This window comes from Argentina anserina, unplaced genomic scaffold (genome assembly GCF_933775445.1).
Source record: "Argentina anserina unplaced genomic scaffold, drPotAnse1.1, whole genome shotgun sequence".
In the NCBI taxonomy this organism is placed as follows: Eukaryota; Viridiplantae; Streptophyta; class Magnoliopsida; order Rosales; family Rosaceae; genus Argentina; species Argentina anserina.
Window position 1 is genome coordinate 288 of NW_026089535.1, and position 14,275 is coordinate 14,562.

The 14,275-nt window shown below is 34.1% G+C and overlaps 2 protein-coding genes across 7 annotated transcripts; both read left to right on the plus strand.

Annotated features, from left to right (window-relative positions):
* Positions 1-1,355: 1,355 nt before the first annotated feature.
* Positions 1,356-5,577, plus strand: LOC126804958 (cyclic nucleotide-gated ion channel 1-like). The gene is made up of 7 exons (XM_050532024.1): positions 1,356-1,565; positions 1,641-1,821; positions 2,922-2,941; positions 3,817-4,163; positions 4,277-4,391; positions 4,477-4,752; positions 4,819-5,577. Exons 1-7 carry the CDS (start codon positions 1,356-1,358, stop codon positions 5,392-5,394), a joined length of 1,725 nt encoding a protein of 574 aa, XP_050387981.1. The 3' UTR covers positions 5,395-5,577.
* A 635-nt stretch (positions 5,578-6,212) lies between these two features.
* On the plus strand, positions 6,213-9,706 carry LOC126804957 (uncharacterized). 6 transcript variants are annotated; one of them, XR_007673813.1, is made up of 5 exons: positions 6,213-6,606; positions 7,294-7,796; positions 7,950-8,186; positions 8,364-8,957; positions 9,468-9,706. XR_007673813.1 is itself a non-coding variant. In XM_050532021.1 (5 exons), exons 3-5 carry the CDS (start codon positions 7,764-7,766, stop codon positions 8,850-8,852), a joined length of 759 nt encoding a protein of 252 aa, XP_050387978.1. In that variant the 5' UTR covers positions 6,261-6,276; positions 6,351-6,606; positions 7,294-7,763; the 3' UTR covers positions 8,853-9,436. The 6 variants fall into 6 exon arrangements, 2 of the variants coding, with proteins under 2 accessions (XP_050387979.1, XP_050387978.1); XM_050532021.1 differs by lacking the exon at positions 9,468-9,706 and having other exon boundaries at positions 6,261-6,276; positions 6,351-6,606; positions 8,364-9,436; XM_050532022.1 differs by lacking the exon at positions 9,468-9,706 and having other exon boundaries at positions 7,960-8,186; positions 8,364-9,435.
* Positions 9,707-14,275: the final 4,569 nt, after the last annotated feature.

The window sequence follows — 14,275 nt, forward strand, 5'->3', positions numbered from 1 at the left end:
TATATACTTTTTTATGAGTTAAATTGCATGCTAATTATTTATGTTTTAAACTTGCAGGTTAGAGAACTAGAGAAAAAAAATATTGTATTGAAGCAGAAGTCCACATCAAGTGATATGAGTCCTAAGAATCTCCGTCGCACTATCGAAAGGAAGCCTGGTCACCAAATATCAAGTCCATTTATGAACTTAGATGATTTGGATGAGGTGTGTAGAAAATTGGAATCTATGCTTATGGAGAAAAGCCAAAAGAGCTGCAAAATATTGGTCACTGCATGCTAATTATTTATGTTTTAAACTCACAGGTCAGGGAACTAAAGAAAAAAAACATTGTAGTGAAGCAGGAGTCCACATCAAGCGATATGAACTTAGATGATTTGGATGAGGTGGGTAGAAAATTGGAATTCATGACTGCAAAGCTTATGGATGAAAGGCCAAAAGAGTCGGTAAATATTGGTCCTTTCACAGGGTGTCAAGATCTCTATGATGACGATAGATATTTGATTGGATTTGTATTTCTGGAGCTAGAAAATCTAGAGTAAGTGGGCCTCAATTGATGCATGATCAATATCTAAAACTATTTCTATCAATCTAAGTAATCTAACACAATCTTATTTTTTTTTATATGCAGTTATATAGTATTCAAAACTGATGAGGAAGACCTTTCTCGTTCGAACATGAAATGCTTAGAGCCAGAAAAACTTGTTATATCTCCGGTATGACCATACTTACATTATGTCAACAATAGATATAAGAGTTTAGTTAACTCTTGTATTTTTTTTATACACAGATTATAAATTCAGCGTTCAGTCTTCTTAGGGATTACAATTCTTCTACATGGTATTACACTACATACTTTGTGGTATGATCTATACTTTGTGATTTCACAAGTGTACATTTTTTATTTTGACATATCCCTTATCATTACTAAGGTTAGTATGTTCATACAGACAGCGGCTATTAAGATTGCCGAGAATGGAGGTGCTCAATTGTCAGATTTTGCTGTTAACTTAAAGAAGAAGTATAATGGGACACTACAGTATACAAAAAGCTTAAATGATGTTGAAAAGGTATTGTAAAATAATTTATTACATAAACATGTCAAATAATGATACTGTGCTAACACTTTATTTCTTGTAGATTTTTATCCCCTTCTTAGACCAGGGCACTAGCCCGCACCATTGGTTTTTCGCTGTGATTAAAGTAGCAGAAAAACGTGTAGAGATATGGGACACTTGTCCGAGCCGTTTACGCAATAACCCTCGAAAGGATCTTGTTTATTATATGGTATTGATAAAAATTTAGTTTTTAAGACATGATTATGTGCAAAATTTGCAAATATATTGGACATTAAACTTATGTTGTTGTTGTTGTTTTTTGAACTACAGCTTTTGGCATTGGACGCATTATTTGAAATTGAAATCAAAAGTGTTTTTGAGAAAGGATGGTCATTTTGTTCATTCAAGGTTTCTCGGGTCGATGATATTGAAATCCAGAAGAATAGCTTTGATTGTGGCATTTTGTTGCTTAGATACATTATACACTATGATAATCCGTTGAAAGATGAGGTATGTTAATTAACTTTTAATCACAAGCAATAATGTTTTCTTATCATACTCTTCTAATAAGCTGAATCAATACAGTTAGATTCTATCAATCGTCGCGTGCAACTTGCCCTTTGGTTGTTACAACACCCAAAAAACCAAGCATTGATGAAAGTGATGAAGGCTTTGACTGATGGAGATGAAGAGGATGTTGGCAACAAAAAGATGAAGATAGAAGAGGAAAAACCAGCAAAACCAAAAAAGGGCCGTGGCCGTCCTCGTAATGAACAAAATAGAAAGCCTCCAAAATCCCGAAAATAGATCTACACCTGAACAATCTAATTTTTTTTATAGTACTGAAATAAGGACCTATATGACTCTTACATACAATATTTTACTTTTGTAGTGAGTTTTAATTCTTATAATGAATATTTATAATTCCTCAATATGTTCTCAACTGTCACATCTATTCAGCTATCTTACACTTTTTATATTTTAACCAAAAATTATGAGTTTGAATAGTATCTACAACACATTTTGTTTAAATTATTATGTTATTTTCACTAATTATGTTAAACCACCAGTGTTGACTAACCATCCTAGAAGGTATTCTCATTCACGTAATAGAGCATACGTCCATAGTTATCTAATTGGGCGTGTGTTGTGTAATGTTCATAGTTACGTCCACCGTTTTATTTATGGTAATTATAGGGTAATGACAAAAAATATAGGATCATCAATTATTTTAAAAAAAATGTCGATAACTTCGTGCCTGACGTGGTAGAATTTTAAAATATGGACAGAAATAGAGTATGAGTCCTTGTACATGTAATAGAGAGTTAGTTTGTGTAATTTTTATAATTGACAAACTTTTCACGTTATCTATAACGTTTTTACATATATAAGGACGGTAGATAAATTATTTTGTAATACATGTTATATGAGTTATAATTACAAGAGTACGACCATATTTACATATTCATGACTCATTTTACAAATTCGAAGATGAATGTATTCCAAAAGTGGTAATTTTTATTCTATATACACAAAAGAGTTCGTGTGACCAATTCATGTAATAGAGTTTTCAGTTGTGTAATTAGATGGTTTTATTTTGTAATATTCATTACTCAACAAATTATTACATTTTTCCACAACGTCATTACGAATAAGAGAACAATTCACACAAAATTTCTTAATAAATGTCATATAAATGTAATGACCATATGTACATGTTCCTGACTCATTTTACAAGTTTGAAGACAATTGGGTTGCAAAAGTAATAAATTTTTAAATTTACATAAAAGAGTATTAATTGGTCTCATTTTAGAAAATGTGTTATTCTAAATTATTATATTTTTACATTGTTTTTACGAATATCAGGACAATTGATAACTGTTTTTGTAATAAATGTCGTAAAAGTTGTAATTACAAGGTCAAGACTATATTTACATGATTCTAATTAATTTTACAAATTTGAAGACAATTGGTTTGCAAAATTATAAATTTCTATATTTACAAAAAAAGAGTCTAAATTATCCTCATTCATGTAATATAGTACTCCTTTTAGAAATTAGTTGTTACTCTAAATTATTATATTTTTTACATTATTATTACGAATATCAGGACAATTGATAAACATTTTTGTAATAAATGTCGTATAAGTTGTAATTACAAGGTCATTACCATATTTACAAATTTGAGGACAAATGTGTTGTAAAAGTAGTAAATGTTCATATTTACACATAAATGTCAATTTGCCCTTATTTATAATAGTAGAGTATTTTGTTGTGTAATTGGGTGCTTTTTTAGATTATTACGTTTTTACATTGTTATTACAAAAATAAGATCAATTGATAAAATTTTAGTAATCAATGCTCTATAAGATGTAATTACAACGTCACTACCATATTTACATGTTTATGGCTTTGTTTACAAAAATTAAGACGAATGTGTTTTAAATGTGGTAAATTTTCATATTCACATATAATAGTCAACTTCTCATTATTCATGTAATAGAGTGTAATATTGTGTAAAATTGTCCTAATTATTCTATTTACATGTTTTATCAATTAATTACAAGAATTACCACGAACCTGATTGTAAATTGTAATATTTGTCTTATTTGGTGTAATTAATATGTTAATGGTTTGTAATACATGTTTTTTAACAACGTTACAAAATGATATCAATAATGTTATTAAATTTGTAAAAAATTAAAAAAAAACAAAGCCACGTGTCAAAATTTAAATGGATAACTTGATGACTCGTTTAACAGGTTAAAAAGTTAAATAAAAAAAAGAAAAATAAAAAGGGGCATCGGGTACCCACCAGTACCCTAGCCTGTCTCAATGCACATGATCAATTAAAAAACGAAGCGTTAAATTTAAATACAAGTAAGAGTTTTGTGGCCTGTAACGTCAGGCAACATAACCTCACATATTCTAAAACCGTTGATTATAATATTTCAAACTGGGATGCCTTATGCTCAGTGAATGACACTGAACCAAAGATTTTCGACTTTGGTATATATCTCTATGCTCTACAGTCTGATGTGGTAAGTGATGAAGAGCCTGTCTCACGAAAGATGTTTCAGTCAATTTGGTGGGCGCTACGGAATTTGAGGTTTGTATATACAATACATCTCTATCTTTGTTTCATCCGAACCTTTATTTTCTTAAGCAAGATAGATATGATTGAGCTTTTAACCTTTTTTTTTTTTTTTTTGCTTTTATCAGTTCTTTTGGTTCAAACCTAAATAGCAGTATGGGCACTCTGGAAATCTTCTTCTCTGCTTCGATATCTATAACTGGCATGGCGCTATTTTTAGTATTTCTCAATGCAAGGGTTCAGGTTTGTGTTCATACAACCCTTACTTCATGAATATATATTTCGAGTCTAGTGAACTAATTATAAGGAAACATATATACACGTACAGGGTTACAAAGAAAGAACAAAAAGGCATCTTTTGGAAAAGAAGAACCGATTGATGAAACCTGATATTGATTTATGGTTATTCAAAAACAACCTCTCGAAGGATATGGAAACAGGAGGGACCAATAAGAAAAAGAAAATAATGGAGACAGTGATCATTGATAACATCCACAAACTTGAAGAAAACAGTGATCTTAATGTGCAAAATATACTCTCTGTTCTTCCCAAAAAAGACAAACAAAGGATCATTCAATGTATTTTCGATGCTTCACTGAAAAAGGTTAGCACTTCCTCTTCTCAGCCCAAAGTGTGTTGGAGAACTTATTAATTTAATTAATATTGGTAGGCGCCACTGCTGCAAACACTAGATGAGAAGGTGTTGAAAGCAATTCGTCAGCATCTTGTGCCGGTGACTTACACTGAAGATAGCTATATTATTCAAGAGGGGAAGCCAATTGGAAAATTGCTCTTGTTCACTCAAGGAAGCGCAATCACCTTCTCCCATGGTGGAACTGGAACAAGTAGTGGCTTTTCAAACAACAAGTGGCTTAAAAAGGGAGATTTTTATGGCGAAGAACTCTTAAGTTGGTTCAGATCTCCCCAGTATCTGGATATACCCATCTCGACTGAGAATGTTATTGCACAAGGGAAAGTTGAAGCATTTGTTATCAGAGCCGGTGATTTAAGGAATATTTTCTTGAAGTTCTGGTGGCTTTTTAGCAAGAAAGTAGATGCTTCTCAGTTAAAGCACTGGGAGCATCTGGCAGCTTCTTCCCTTGGGATCCTACTAACAACATGGCGCCGTCGCAAAGCAGAGAAAGGCTCCCGAGCTTTACCAGATAGCTCCAAGGCATGCTGCTGCTTCCCTCATCATGCAAATACTAAAAAAACTCTCTGGGAAAAATTCTCTGTGAAGCACTAAATAGCGCATGTCTTGGGTTGAAGAACAAATTTGTGTACAAGTGTGTGTTTTTTTTTTTGCTCTGCCGGCAAGTTTGGGATTGTTGTGGCCATATTTAGTTTTTTTTTCAATGTTGTTTTTTTAGTCAGGAGACTGGAGTGTTATAGTTTTCTTGTGAATAAAATCATTCCAATGTTTGGTAAATTGTTTTTCTCCAACTGTTTTTTCTCAAGTGCTATGAGAATGAAAAACAATTTTTAGAGTGTTTGACAAATCATATACTGAACAATATAGTTCAAATAACAATATGACGTATTGATTAAACAACAACTTAAAAGTAAGATGCATTACATCATATGCTGTCTTTATGCTAAATACAATAATACATAAAGCATAAAAACTTTAAGAACCATGACCGGAGTGCTTGTACCATAGTAGACTTAGATATTAGAGTAATTTTTGTGATGAGTTATTTAGAATTAAACATGTCATTTCACTTTTATAAATCTCTTAGTGCATTTTATTTTGTACGAGAGATTTTAATTTAAAAGAATAGGAATTTTATTAGGAATCGTCATTATTGCATGTTAATTTATTGTGTGGACTTTATATATTATATTGTGGGATAGTTTGTAATTTAGTTGATTTCTCTTATTTACTTATTGATAGAGTTATATAATTATATATTGCATGAAATGATTGAATGTATCATGAAGATTATATGGTTACGTATTCATCTTAGAACCGAATAAAACCGATAACCGAAACAATTCATTTCAGACCCGGATCCGTTGGAGTTATATTTAAAAAAAATGTAAAACTCAAACTGAATAATTAACCTGTATTGGATATTAGTCCGTCTAAAAATAATTAATTAGGACCGAACACAGCCCTCGTAGCGATGTGAGCTCGCCCCTCTTTCGATTGATTTCAAAACCCTAAATCCACTCAACCAATGAACTGTTGTGGATTTCTAGGTATAAACATCAGAAAGGCGATGAGATCTTCATCGGAAATCAAGAATTGAAGAAGCTCCTTATGGATTGAAGACGATCTGAAGCCATCGATAAGCGTAAGCTTTACAAAACCCACTGAATTCAGAAGAGAGCGTACAGAAGAGAAGAGAAGGAAGATGGCGGATGCATTTTGGGCTTACGACTCCGGCGGTCTGGTTTGGAAGAGAATAAAGCTCACCACCACCCGCAATGCCAACGCCTCCTCCGTGTTTGGCAGGTTCGCCTCTCAATCTCTCCGATTATAACTCACACCTCCTCCTCACTTCAAATTGATTACATTACTTGATATTTTTCCATATGTTTATCTCACTGCAATTCTGCATTAATGCTTCAACTTGATAGATACTTTTTAGTTTTGACAAATAGGAATTGAGAAATTGGAGTTGAGTACTGTTAGAAAGAGATGCAGTTTGTGTGGATTGTAATAGATGCAATGTTATATGAACTGAACTTGTCAAAGTTATGGTTCTACAGGCATTGCTCATCATCGTCGTTTCGAATGTTTGTTGGGTTAGATATAAACCGGAGAGTAATCATTGCTGCTGTAATGATCCTAGTTGAGCATTTGCTAATGTTGGAACTCTTTAAGTGTCTGTGTTCTGCATCACACTATGAAAATGAACAACCCCCGCCCTACGCTTTCCGTGGTCCAAGATGGCATTCACTCAAAGTTATAGCATAATTGAATTTCTTAGTTACGATAAGAATTGGTTTATCATTGTCGAATGAAGGGAAAGTAGTGCCTTGATGACGAGCAGTGTACTGAAAACTTTAGAAATGTGCTACTTGAGTGTGATATTTGTCTTATGTTCATATACATTTCTGGTAGTGCTACTTGAAATATATTATTCTTATGTTTAGATGATGCACATTATAGATACCTTGTATTTCCAATTTTGATTAGGGGAAGCTGATGAACTGTGGAGGTGGTGGAAGCTGTGGAACTTGTATTGTAGAGGTACAAGTATTCTAAGGTGTAACCTTGTAAGTTAGTGAGTCATGAATGTTCATATGATATATTTCTGGATAGTCTAGAGATAGTAGCTAGTTTTTTTAATTTGTAATTGGAAGTGATAAAGGATAGAGGAACTGGTTACTGCTTTCTGGAAGATGATGTTTCAAGTGCGGCTGCATTTAAGCTCATTACGTATCTCATGAATCTTGTTGACCAATCCTGTACACAGTTCATTCTCTACCTGATTGGATTTAAATTTGTAGCCAGAGAGAGAGAGAGAGAGAGAGAGAGAGAGAGTTCTGTAGGTTCCGGCCGAGATGGATGACTCCTCATGGTAATAGAGCCAACTGCGGGACTAGTACTGGTGCTTTCTACCACTCCATTTATTACTGCTTGAGGACAGTTAGTAATTAGTAGCAATGGATGTCTTCACTTACAGCACAGTTGTAAAGGTACATATCAATCTCCTTATGTGCTATTAATTTCAGCTCAGGAACTACATATACATAGAAGTACCTTTTTTGCTTAAGCTAGTACTTAGTAGAAATGGATATTCATATAGGTGACCATTTCACTAATCCCATAACTGGTGACCAATTTTCCAAGTCTTTTCAGATGCAAAAATGTGGCATTTGGCTTTGAACGTCAAAGAAGATATGTTATCAGCAGGTGTAATTCCAAATACAGTTACATGGTCATCATTCATTAGTGCCAGTGTTTTAACATTCTTCTACATGCTTGTGTTGAGGCTTGCCAGTATGATAGGGCTTTTCGCCTTTTCCATTCTTTTAAGAGTAATAAACTTCAGGGAACTTTTGGCAAAAACTACAAAGGTAGTGCAGGTAGCAGTTCAACTGGAGCATACTTGTGCACTTACAAATACTATTATGTTTAACATATCTCTAATTATACATCCATCTAACTTTGGGAATGCTCAGAGGTCTTTTACCTAATCAAATAATAAGATGTCCATAAAGTCTGTAGCTATCTGTGATCTGACTATTTTACTTTTTATGTAGGTTATGAGGACACTAAAGATGCCTGCTAGAGCTACCGAGCTTTCAGAGGCTTCAAATCCTGGTTGCTTGTTCTATAGGCCACTCCAACAAGAGGATTTTGATTTTTTTTTAAAAAATGGTGAATTCCCAAGCACAGATAGTTACATCCAGACAGCATTTAGTTCAGATTCCTTTTGCACTCCACCAAGCCGAGAAAGAGGAACGTCTGTTGATTGTAATGATTTAGATTCTGTATTGACAAGTGCAGCAATGACCTTTAAGAGTTCACCATCTATCCTAAGAAAACGAAAGCATCCAAGACATTGTCTCAGGTCAGAGCTTGACCATGTCCCCTCAGAAGAAATGAGCAATATCTCCAGAAACAGCCCCAAAATCCTAAGTCCATGTGGTGAGACAACATTTTATTGCAAAGCTCGATCAAATGCAAAAAAAACTTTTTCCTTCTCCTCAAAAGGTTCAGAAGCTATAGCTGCTTATATGTGGGTATGAGTTGCGGTTGAATGTTGACTTAGATTTTTCTTCAAGTCTCATCTGAATGTTATGCCAAAACATGACGCTGTGCTCTCATCAGACAGCTTTAACTTGCTGATATCGGTGAGCACCATTTCTACCAGCCTTTTATACTTTTAAGAAAGCTCCAGGAAAACATACAAAAATGTAATGTTCATTTTTTATTTCCTTCAGTATAAAATGTTGTTGAATAGGAAAGAGAAATCTCCTTGCATTTGTTATAATAGGAATGTCACCTGTCTAAATCTGTTATCTAAGTTACTAGAACACTACAGAAACCATTAAAGTACGTACTGTATTCTCTACATAAACATGTAAACAGTCGAATTTCTGATATTTTGAGACTACCCTTGGGCCTTAAAGTCATTACAGCAGATCATGCAAGATGGTGATTGAAGAGCTGGATGAGAAAAAAATTAATGTTTAATGAGATTCATGTATAGCAGGAAGTTGTCTTTGAAACTTTGTACACTTTTTTAGGGGGAGAAATCTTGTAGGATGCTTATAGACTGTAGTGGTATCTGCAAAGATTTGATGTAGGTTCATTATATTGTAGTACCGTATATAATTAGTCTATTTGTTTCAATAAAACAGTTATCATGATCCTACCATCGACCTACTGGTTGATGCAACTCTTGGATCTAAGTCGTACCCAGAATATTGTAAGAATGATCGGAAGTCATTTCCCATGCCAAGCTCCAGCTGATGGATTCTGCGATCTGAATTTATAATTTACAAACTGGAATCTGCTTCTGGAATGCACCATTGTGTCCTCCTGTAAACCATGGAGTTAGATTTGTCCAATGTTATAACTTCCTATGCGTCATTATATATAGGCATAAATGTCTATTTGCACCCCAAACTTTACTGAAATTGTCAATTTGCACCCCGAACTTGCATTTGAGTCAATTTACCTCCTAAATTTGGTAAAAATTACCAATTTGCACCCCATCTGTTAAATTTCACTGTTTCTATCCAATTTTGTGTCACATGTCATGCATTTAAGGGATAATATTGTCTTTATATATTTATATTTTTCTTAAAAACAAATAAAAATATACTTTAAAATGAGGATTATTTTGTTAATCAAATTATTTATTTACATCTTTTTTTCTACCTACTTAACCCTACTTTGAATTATATATTCAATATACTCACCCATTCAAATATAGTGTGTTGTGCATAAATATATTTTTATATGTACACATTGTTGGAGGATGAACAAAACGAGAATAATAACGACGTAATAGAACATAACGTAACCGTTTATTGATTGATAATGAGGCAAATATATAGGCATTACCTAACCACAATCTCGTAGGATTCAGAGTCCTAATCTATTACAGAGATGCGAATCTATCTCTAACAGAAAACCTAATAAGGCTAAGACACACACAATGGTAGAATAGTAATTCTCTCGGAACACACATTTATTTTTAATTTTCAATGTATTTATTCATTTATATTTTTTCTAATATCTTTTAACATACCATATCACATAAAATAATAAATATATAAATCAATAACATGTTTTGAAAAAACAAACATTGTAGCAAGTGTTCCTCTTAAGTAATTTTATTAATTTATTTCATTATTCAATATGAATAAATATATAATGACAATACTACTCCTTAAATGCATGACATGTGACGCAAAATTGGATATAAACAGTGAAATTTAACGGATAGGGTGCAAATCGGCAATTTTTACCAAGTTTAGGAGGTAAATTGACTCAAATACAAATTCGGGGTGTAAATCGGCAATTTCAGCCAAGTTTGAGGTGCAAATTGGTATTTATGCCTTATATATAAGTAATACTAGCTGGAATTTACAAATGTGGAAAGAAAAAAGCTAAGAGAACGATTTAGGCATATAGTACGTTGTGATTTGTTCTTTCTAATTGCTCTTGGGTGTTTGTAGAGTCTATTATTCTGGAGTTTGATTCAAACCTGCTCACAAATGTGGTATATTGAAAAGATAAGTCTGTTTAAGTTCTCCTAAAGGACGCATGTTCACTAATGTGTTAGGGCCTAGGGTTGGTCAACAGTCGGGCTCAGCCGAGTCCGGCCTATGAGTAGCGGGCTCGGCCCGGGCCTTAGTACATTTAGATAAAGTGACAAGCTAAGTTGGGCCGGTTATTTTCACAAATATAAAGATCCAAACACGCCTATCTAAAACGGGTATTGCGGGTTTTTACGGGCCGAGCCTTACAGACTTGTATTAGAAAAAAAAACATAATACTCTTATTTAAAAGTTTGGAACAATAAAAGAATTCTTGAAAAATATTCCTAAAAAAAGTCACAAATAACTTATAGTTTCAAAATATTGTTGATCGACACCAGTAGATGTGATCGATATATATATTTAGGGACCTTGTAAAAATTTTGTTCGTTTTGGACATCATTTCACCATGCGTACCTACGATTAACAAAAAAAGGCGTTTTGACATATTAAAACACCATTAACCGGGAATTTTCCAAATGGATTTCCTCGGTGTGACCGTGTTTGATCAGTGACAAAAATGAGGTGATTTCAAATATGTAAACAGCTTTCGGCATTCGCATCTTGGTAATGAGTCATCTCTTAAGGCATATTAGTGGTGTTTTGGTTTAACGGAAATTCAGACGGTCAAACGAGGTCCGAATTTGATGATTTTTTACAGGGTCACTAAATATATATACCGATCACATCGGCTTGTGTCGATTGATCCCGAGAAGTTTCCTTCATATAGTCGCTTCATAATGTGGTAGTTTTATTATAAACCTAATATAAAGGTTATGATACATTAGTAGACACTTTAGCGATCGACAACTTCAGTTTGAAATATAGTCGATCGACACCAGTAGATGTGATCAGTATAGATATTTAGGGATCTCAAAAATTTTCGTCCGTTCTAGACATAGTTTGACCGTCTGTACCTTAGGTAAAAAAAAAGCGTCTTGACATATTAAAACTCTCATTGATTGAGGCTTTGCCAAATGAGTTTCATCGGTGTGACTGCGCACGATTGGTGACAAAAATTACGTGATTCAGATGTGCAAATGGCTTTTCATGTTTACATCTTGGTAATGGGTCTTCCCTTAGGACATATTAGTGGTGCTTTTGATTTACTGGAAATTCTGATGGTCAAACGAAATTCGAATTGGATGAAATTTTTATAGGGTTAATAAATATATATACCGATCACATCGGCTGGTGTCGATCGATTCCAAGAAGTTTCCTTCATATAATCGCTTCATAATGTGATAGTTTTATTCTAAACCTAATATAAATGTTATGATACATTAGTTGACACTTTGGCGATTGACAACTCCAGTTCGAAAATGGTCAATTGACACTAGTAGATGTGATCATTATATATATTTAGGGATCCCGTAAAATTTTTGTCTATTTTGGACATGGTTTGACCATCCGTACCTACGATAAAAAAATGCATTTTAACATATTAAAACCCTCATTGACTGGGGTTTTGCCAAATGGGTTTCTTCCGTGCGACCGTGCACGATTAGTGAATTTTTTTTGTTGATTTTAGATATACAAACGGCTTTCTGTGTTCGCATCTTGATAATTGGTTTTTCCTTAGGGCATATTAGTGGTATTTGTTTTACCAGAAATTACGACAGTTAAACGAGGTACGAATTAGATGAAATTTTTACAGGGTCACTAATTATATATACCGATCACATTGGCTCGTGTTGATCGATCCCAAGAAGTTTACTTCATATAGTTGCTTCATAATGCGATAATTTTATTCTAAACCTAATATAAGGGTTGTGATACATTAGTGAACACTTCTGCGATTGACAACTCCAGTTCGAAATATGGTCAATCAACACAAACAACTGTGATCATTATATATTTAGGGATCCCGTGAAATTGTGTCCGGTTTGTACATGGTTTGACTGCTCGTACCTACAGTCAATAAAAAAAAGCGTTTTGACATATTAAAACCCCATTGACCGGGGCTTCGCTAAATGGGTTTCCTCAGTGCGACCGAGTATGATCGGTGATAAAAATAAGGTGATTTTAGATATGCAAAGGAATTTCGGCGTTCGCATCTTGGTAATGGGTCCTCTCTTATGGCATATTAGTGGTGTTTTTGGTTTACCAGAAATTCCAACAGTTAGACGAGGTTCGAATTAGATGAAATTTTTACAGGGTCACTAAACATATATACCGATCATATCGACTGGTGTCGATTGATCCCGATAAGTTTCCTTCATATAGTCGCTTCATAATGCGATAATTTTATTCTACACCTAATATAAAAGTAATGATACATTAGTAAACACTTCGGCGATCGACAATTCCAATTTGAAAATTTGGTCGATCGACACCAGCAGATGTGATCGATATATATATTTAGGGATCTCGTAAAAATTTTGTCCGTTTTGGACATGGTTTGACCATTCGTATCTACGGTCAATTAAAAAAGAGGCATTTTGACATATTAAAACCTCATTGACCAGGGCTTCGCCAATGAGTTTCATCGGTGCGATCGCGCACGTTCGGTAACAACAATTGGTGATTTTAGATATGCAAACGAATTTCGGCGTTCGCATCTTGGTAATGGGTCATTCCTTAGGGCATATTAGTGGTGTTTTCGGTTTACCGAAAATTTCTCACGGTCAGACGAGGTCCGAATTTTATGAAATTTTTACAGGGTCACTAAACATATATACCGATCATATCGGTTGGTGTCGATCTATCCTGAAAATTTTCCTTCATATGGTCGATTCATAATGCGATAATTTTATTATAAACCTAATATAATATGTTTGTATAATATATTATTACTTAGCGGGTTTTTACGGGATGAGTCTTGCGGGCTTTTGGCAGGCCGGCCTCATGAGTAAAATCCCATTGGACTTGCCGGTCTCCGTGGGCTTCTCAGATCCGCGGGCTAAATGATGTGGCATATTATTAGGGTCTCGTGGCATGGTGTGTTGGCTAAAATTGTGAAAAGTATCACCACCCAAAATGAAACAAAAAATTTCCAAAGGTCTAAAGGATAGTTCAAAAAAATCTATCAGTGACCAAAAAAAAAAAGTAAAAAAAAACGGGCTTCATTTCACCATCTGTCTAAACCCTACAAGAAAAGACACTTTAAGAAAAGTTAGACTGATCAGTACCTATCAGCTCTAAACCTCTTTTTTATATTTTATTACTTTTGTATGGTGAACACTCATTGATTCACAAATAATTGAACGAAATCGTGTAACACATGGTTGCAAACTTGCAATTATTTGAGTTATGACCCCCTCTTTGCATGATTGTGAATTAGTGGATCACTGAGGTGCAAGGTTTTAAAAAGCAGCGCCTCATTAGGAGGTGGGTCACGTTTTTTGTTTATTCGGATATCTGTGGCATTTAAGGGATTTGGTGGCCGTCTAGGCGGCCTA

Coding starts and splice junctions, on each gene's coding strand:
- LOC126804957 (XM_050532021.1), top strand. CDS start 7,764: ATGGATGTCTTCACTTACAGCACAGTTGTAAAG. Junction 7,797..7,949: donor CTTACAGCACAGTTGTAAAG/GTACATATCAAT, acceptor CCAATTTTCCAA/GTCTTTTCAGATGCAAAAAT. Junction 8,187..8,363: donor AAACTACAAAGGTAGTGCAG/GTAGCAGTTCAA, acceptor CTTTTTATGTAG/GTTATGAGGACACTAAAGAT.
- LOC126804958 (XM_050532024.1), top strand. CDS start 1,356: ATGTTGTTGTTGTTGTTTTTTGAACTACAGCTTTTGGCATTGGACGCA. Junction 2,942..3,816: donor GACAATTGATAACTGTTTTT/GTAATAAATGTC, acceptor CTCGTTTAACAG/GTTAAAAAGTTAAATAAAAA. Junction 4,392..4,476: donor TTCTCAATGCAAGGGTTCAG/GTTTGTGTTCAT, acceptor ATACACGTACAG/GGTTACAAAGAAAGAACAAA.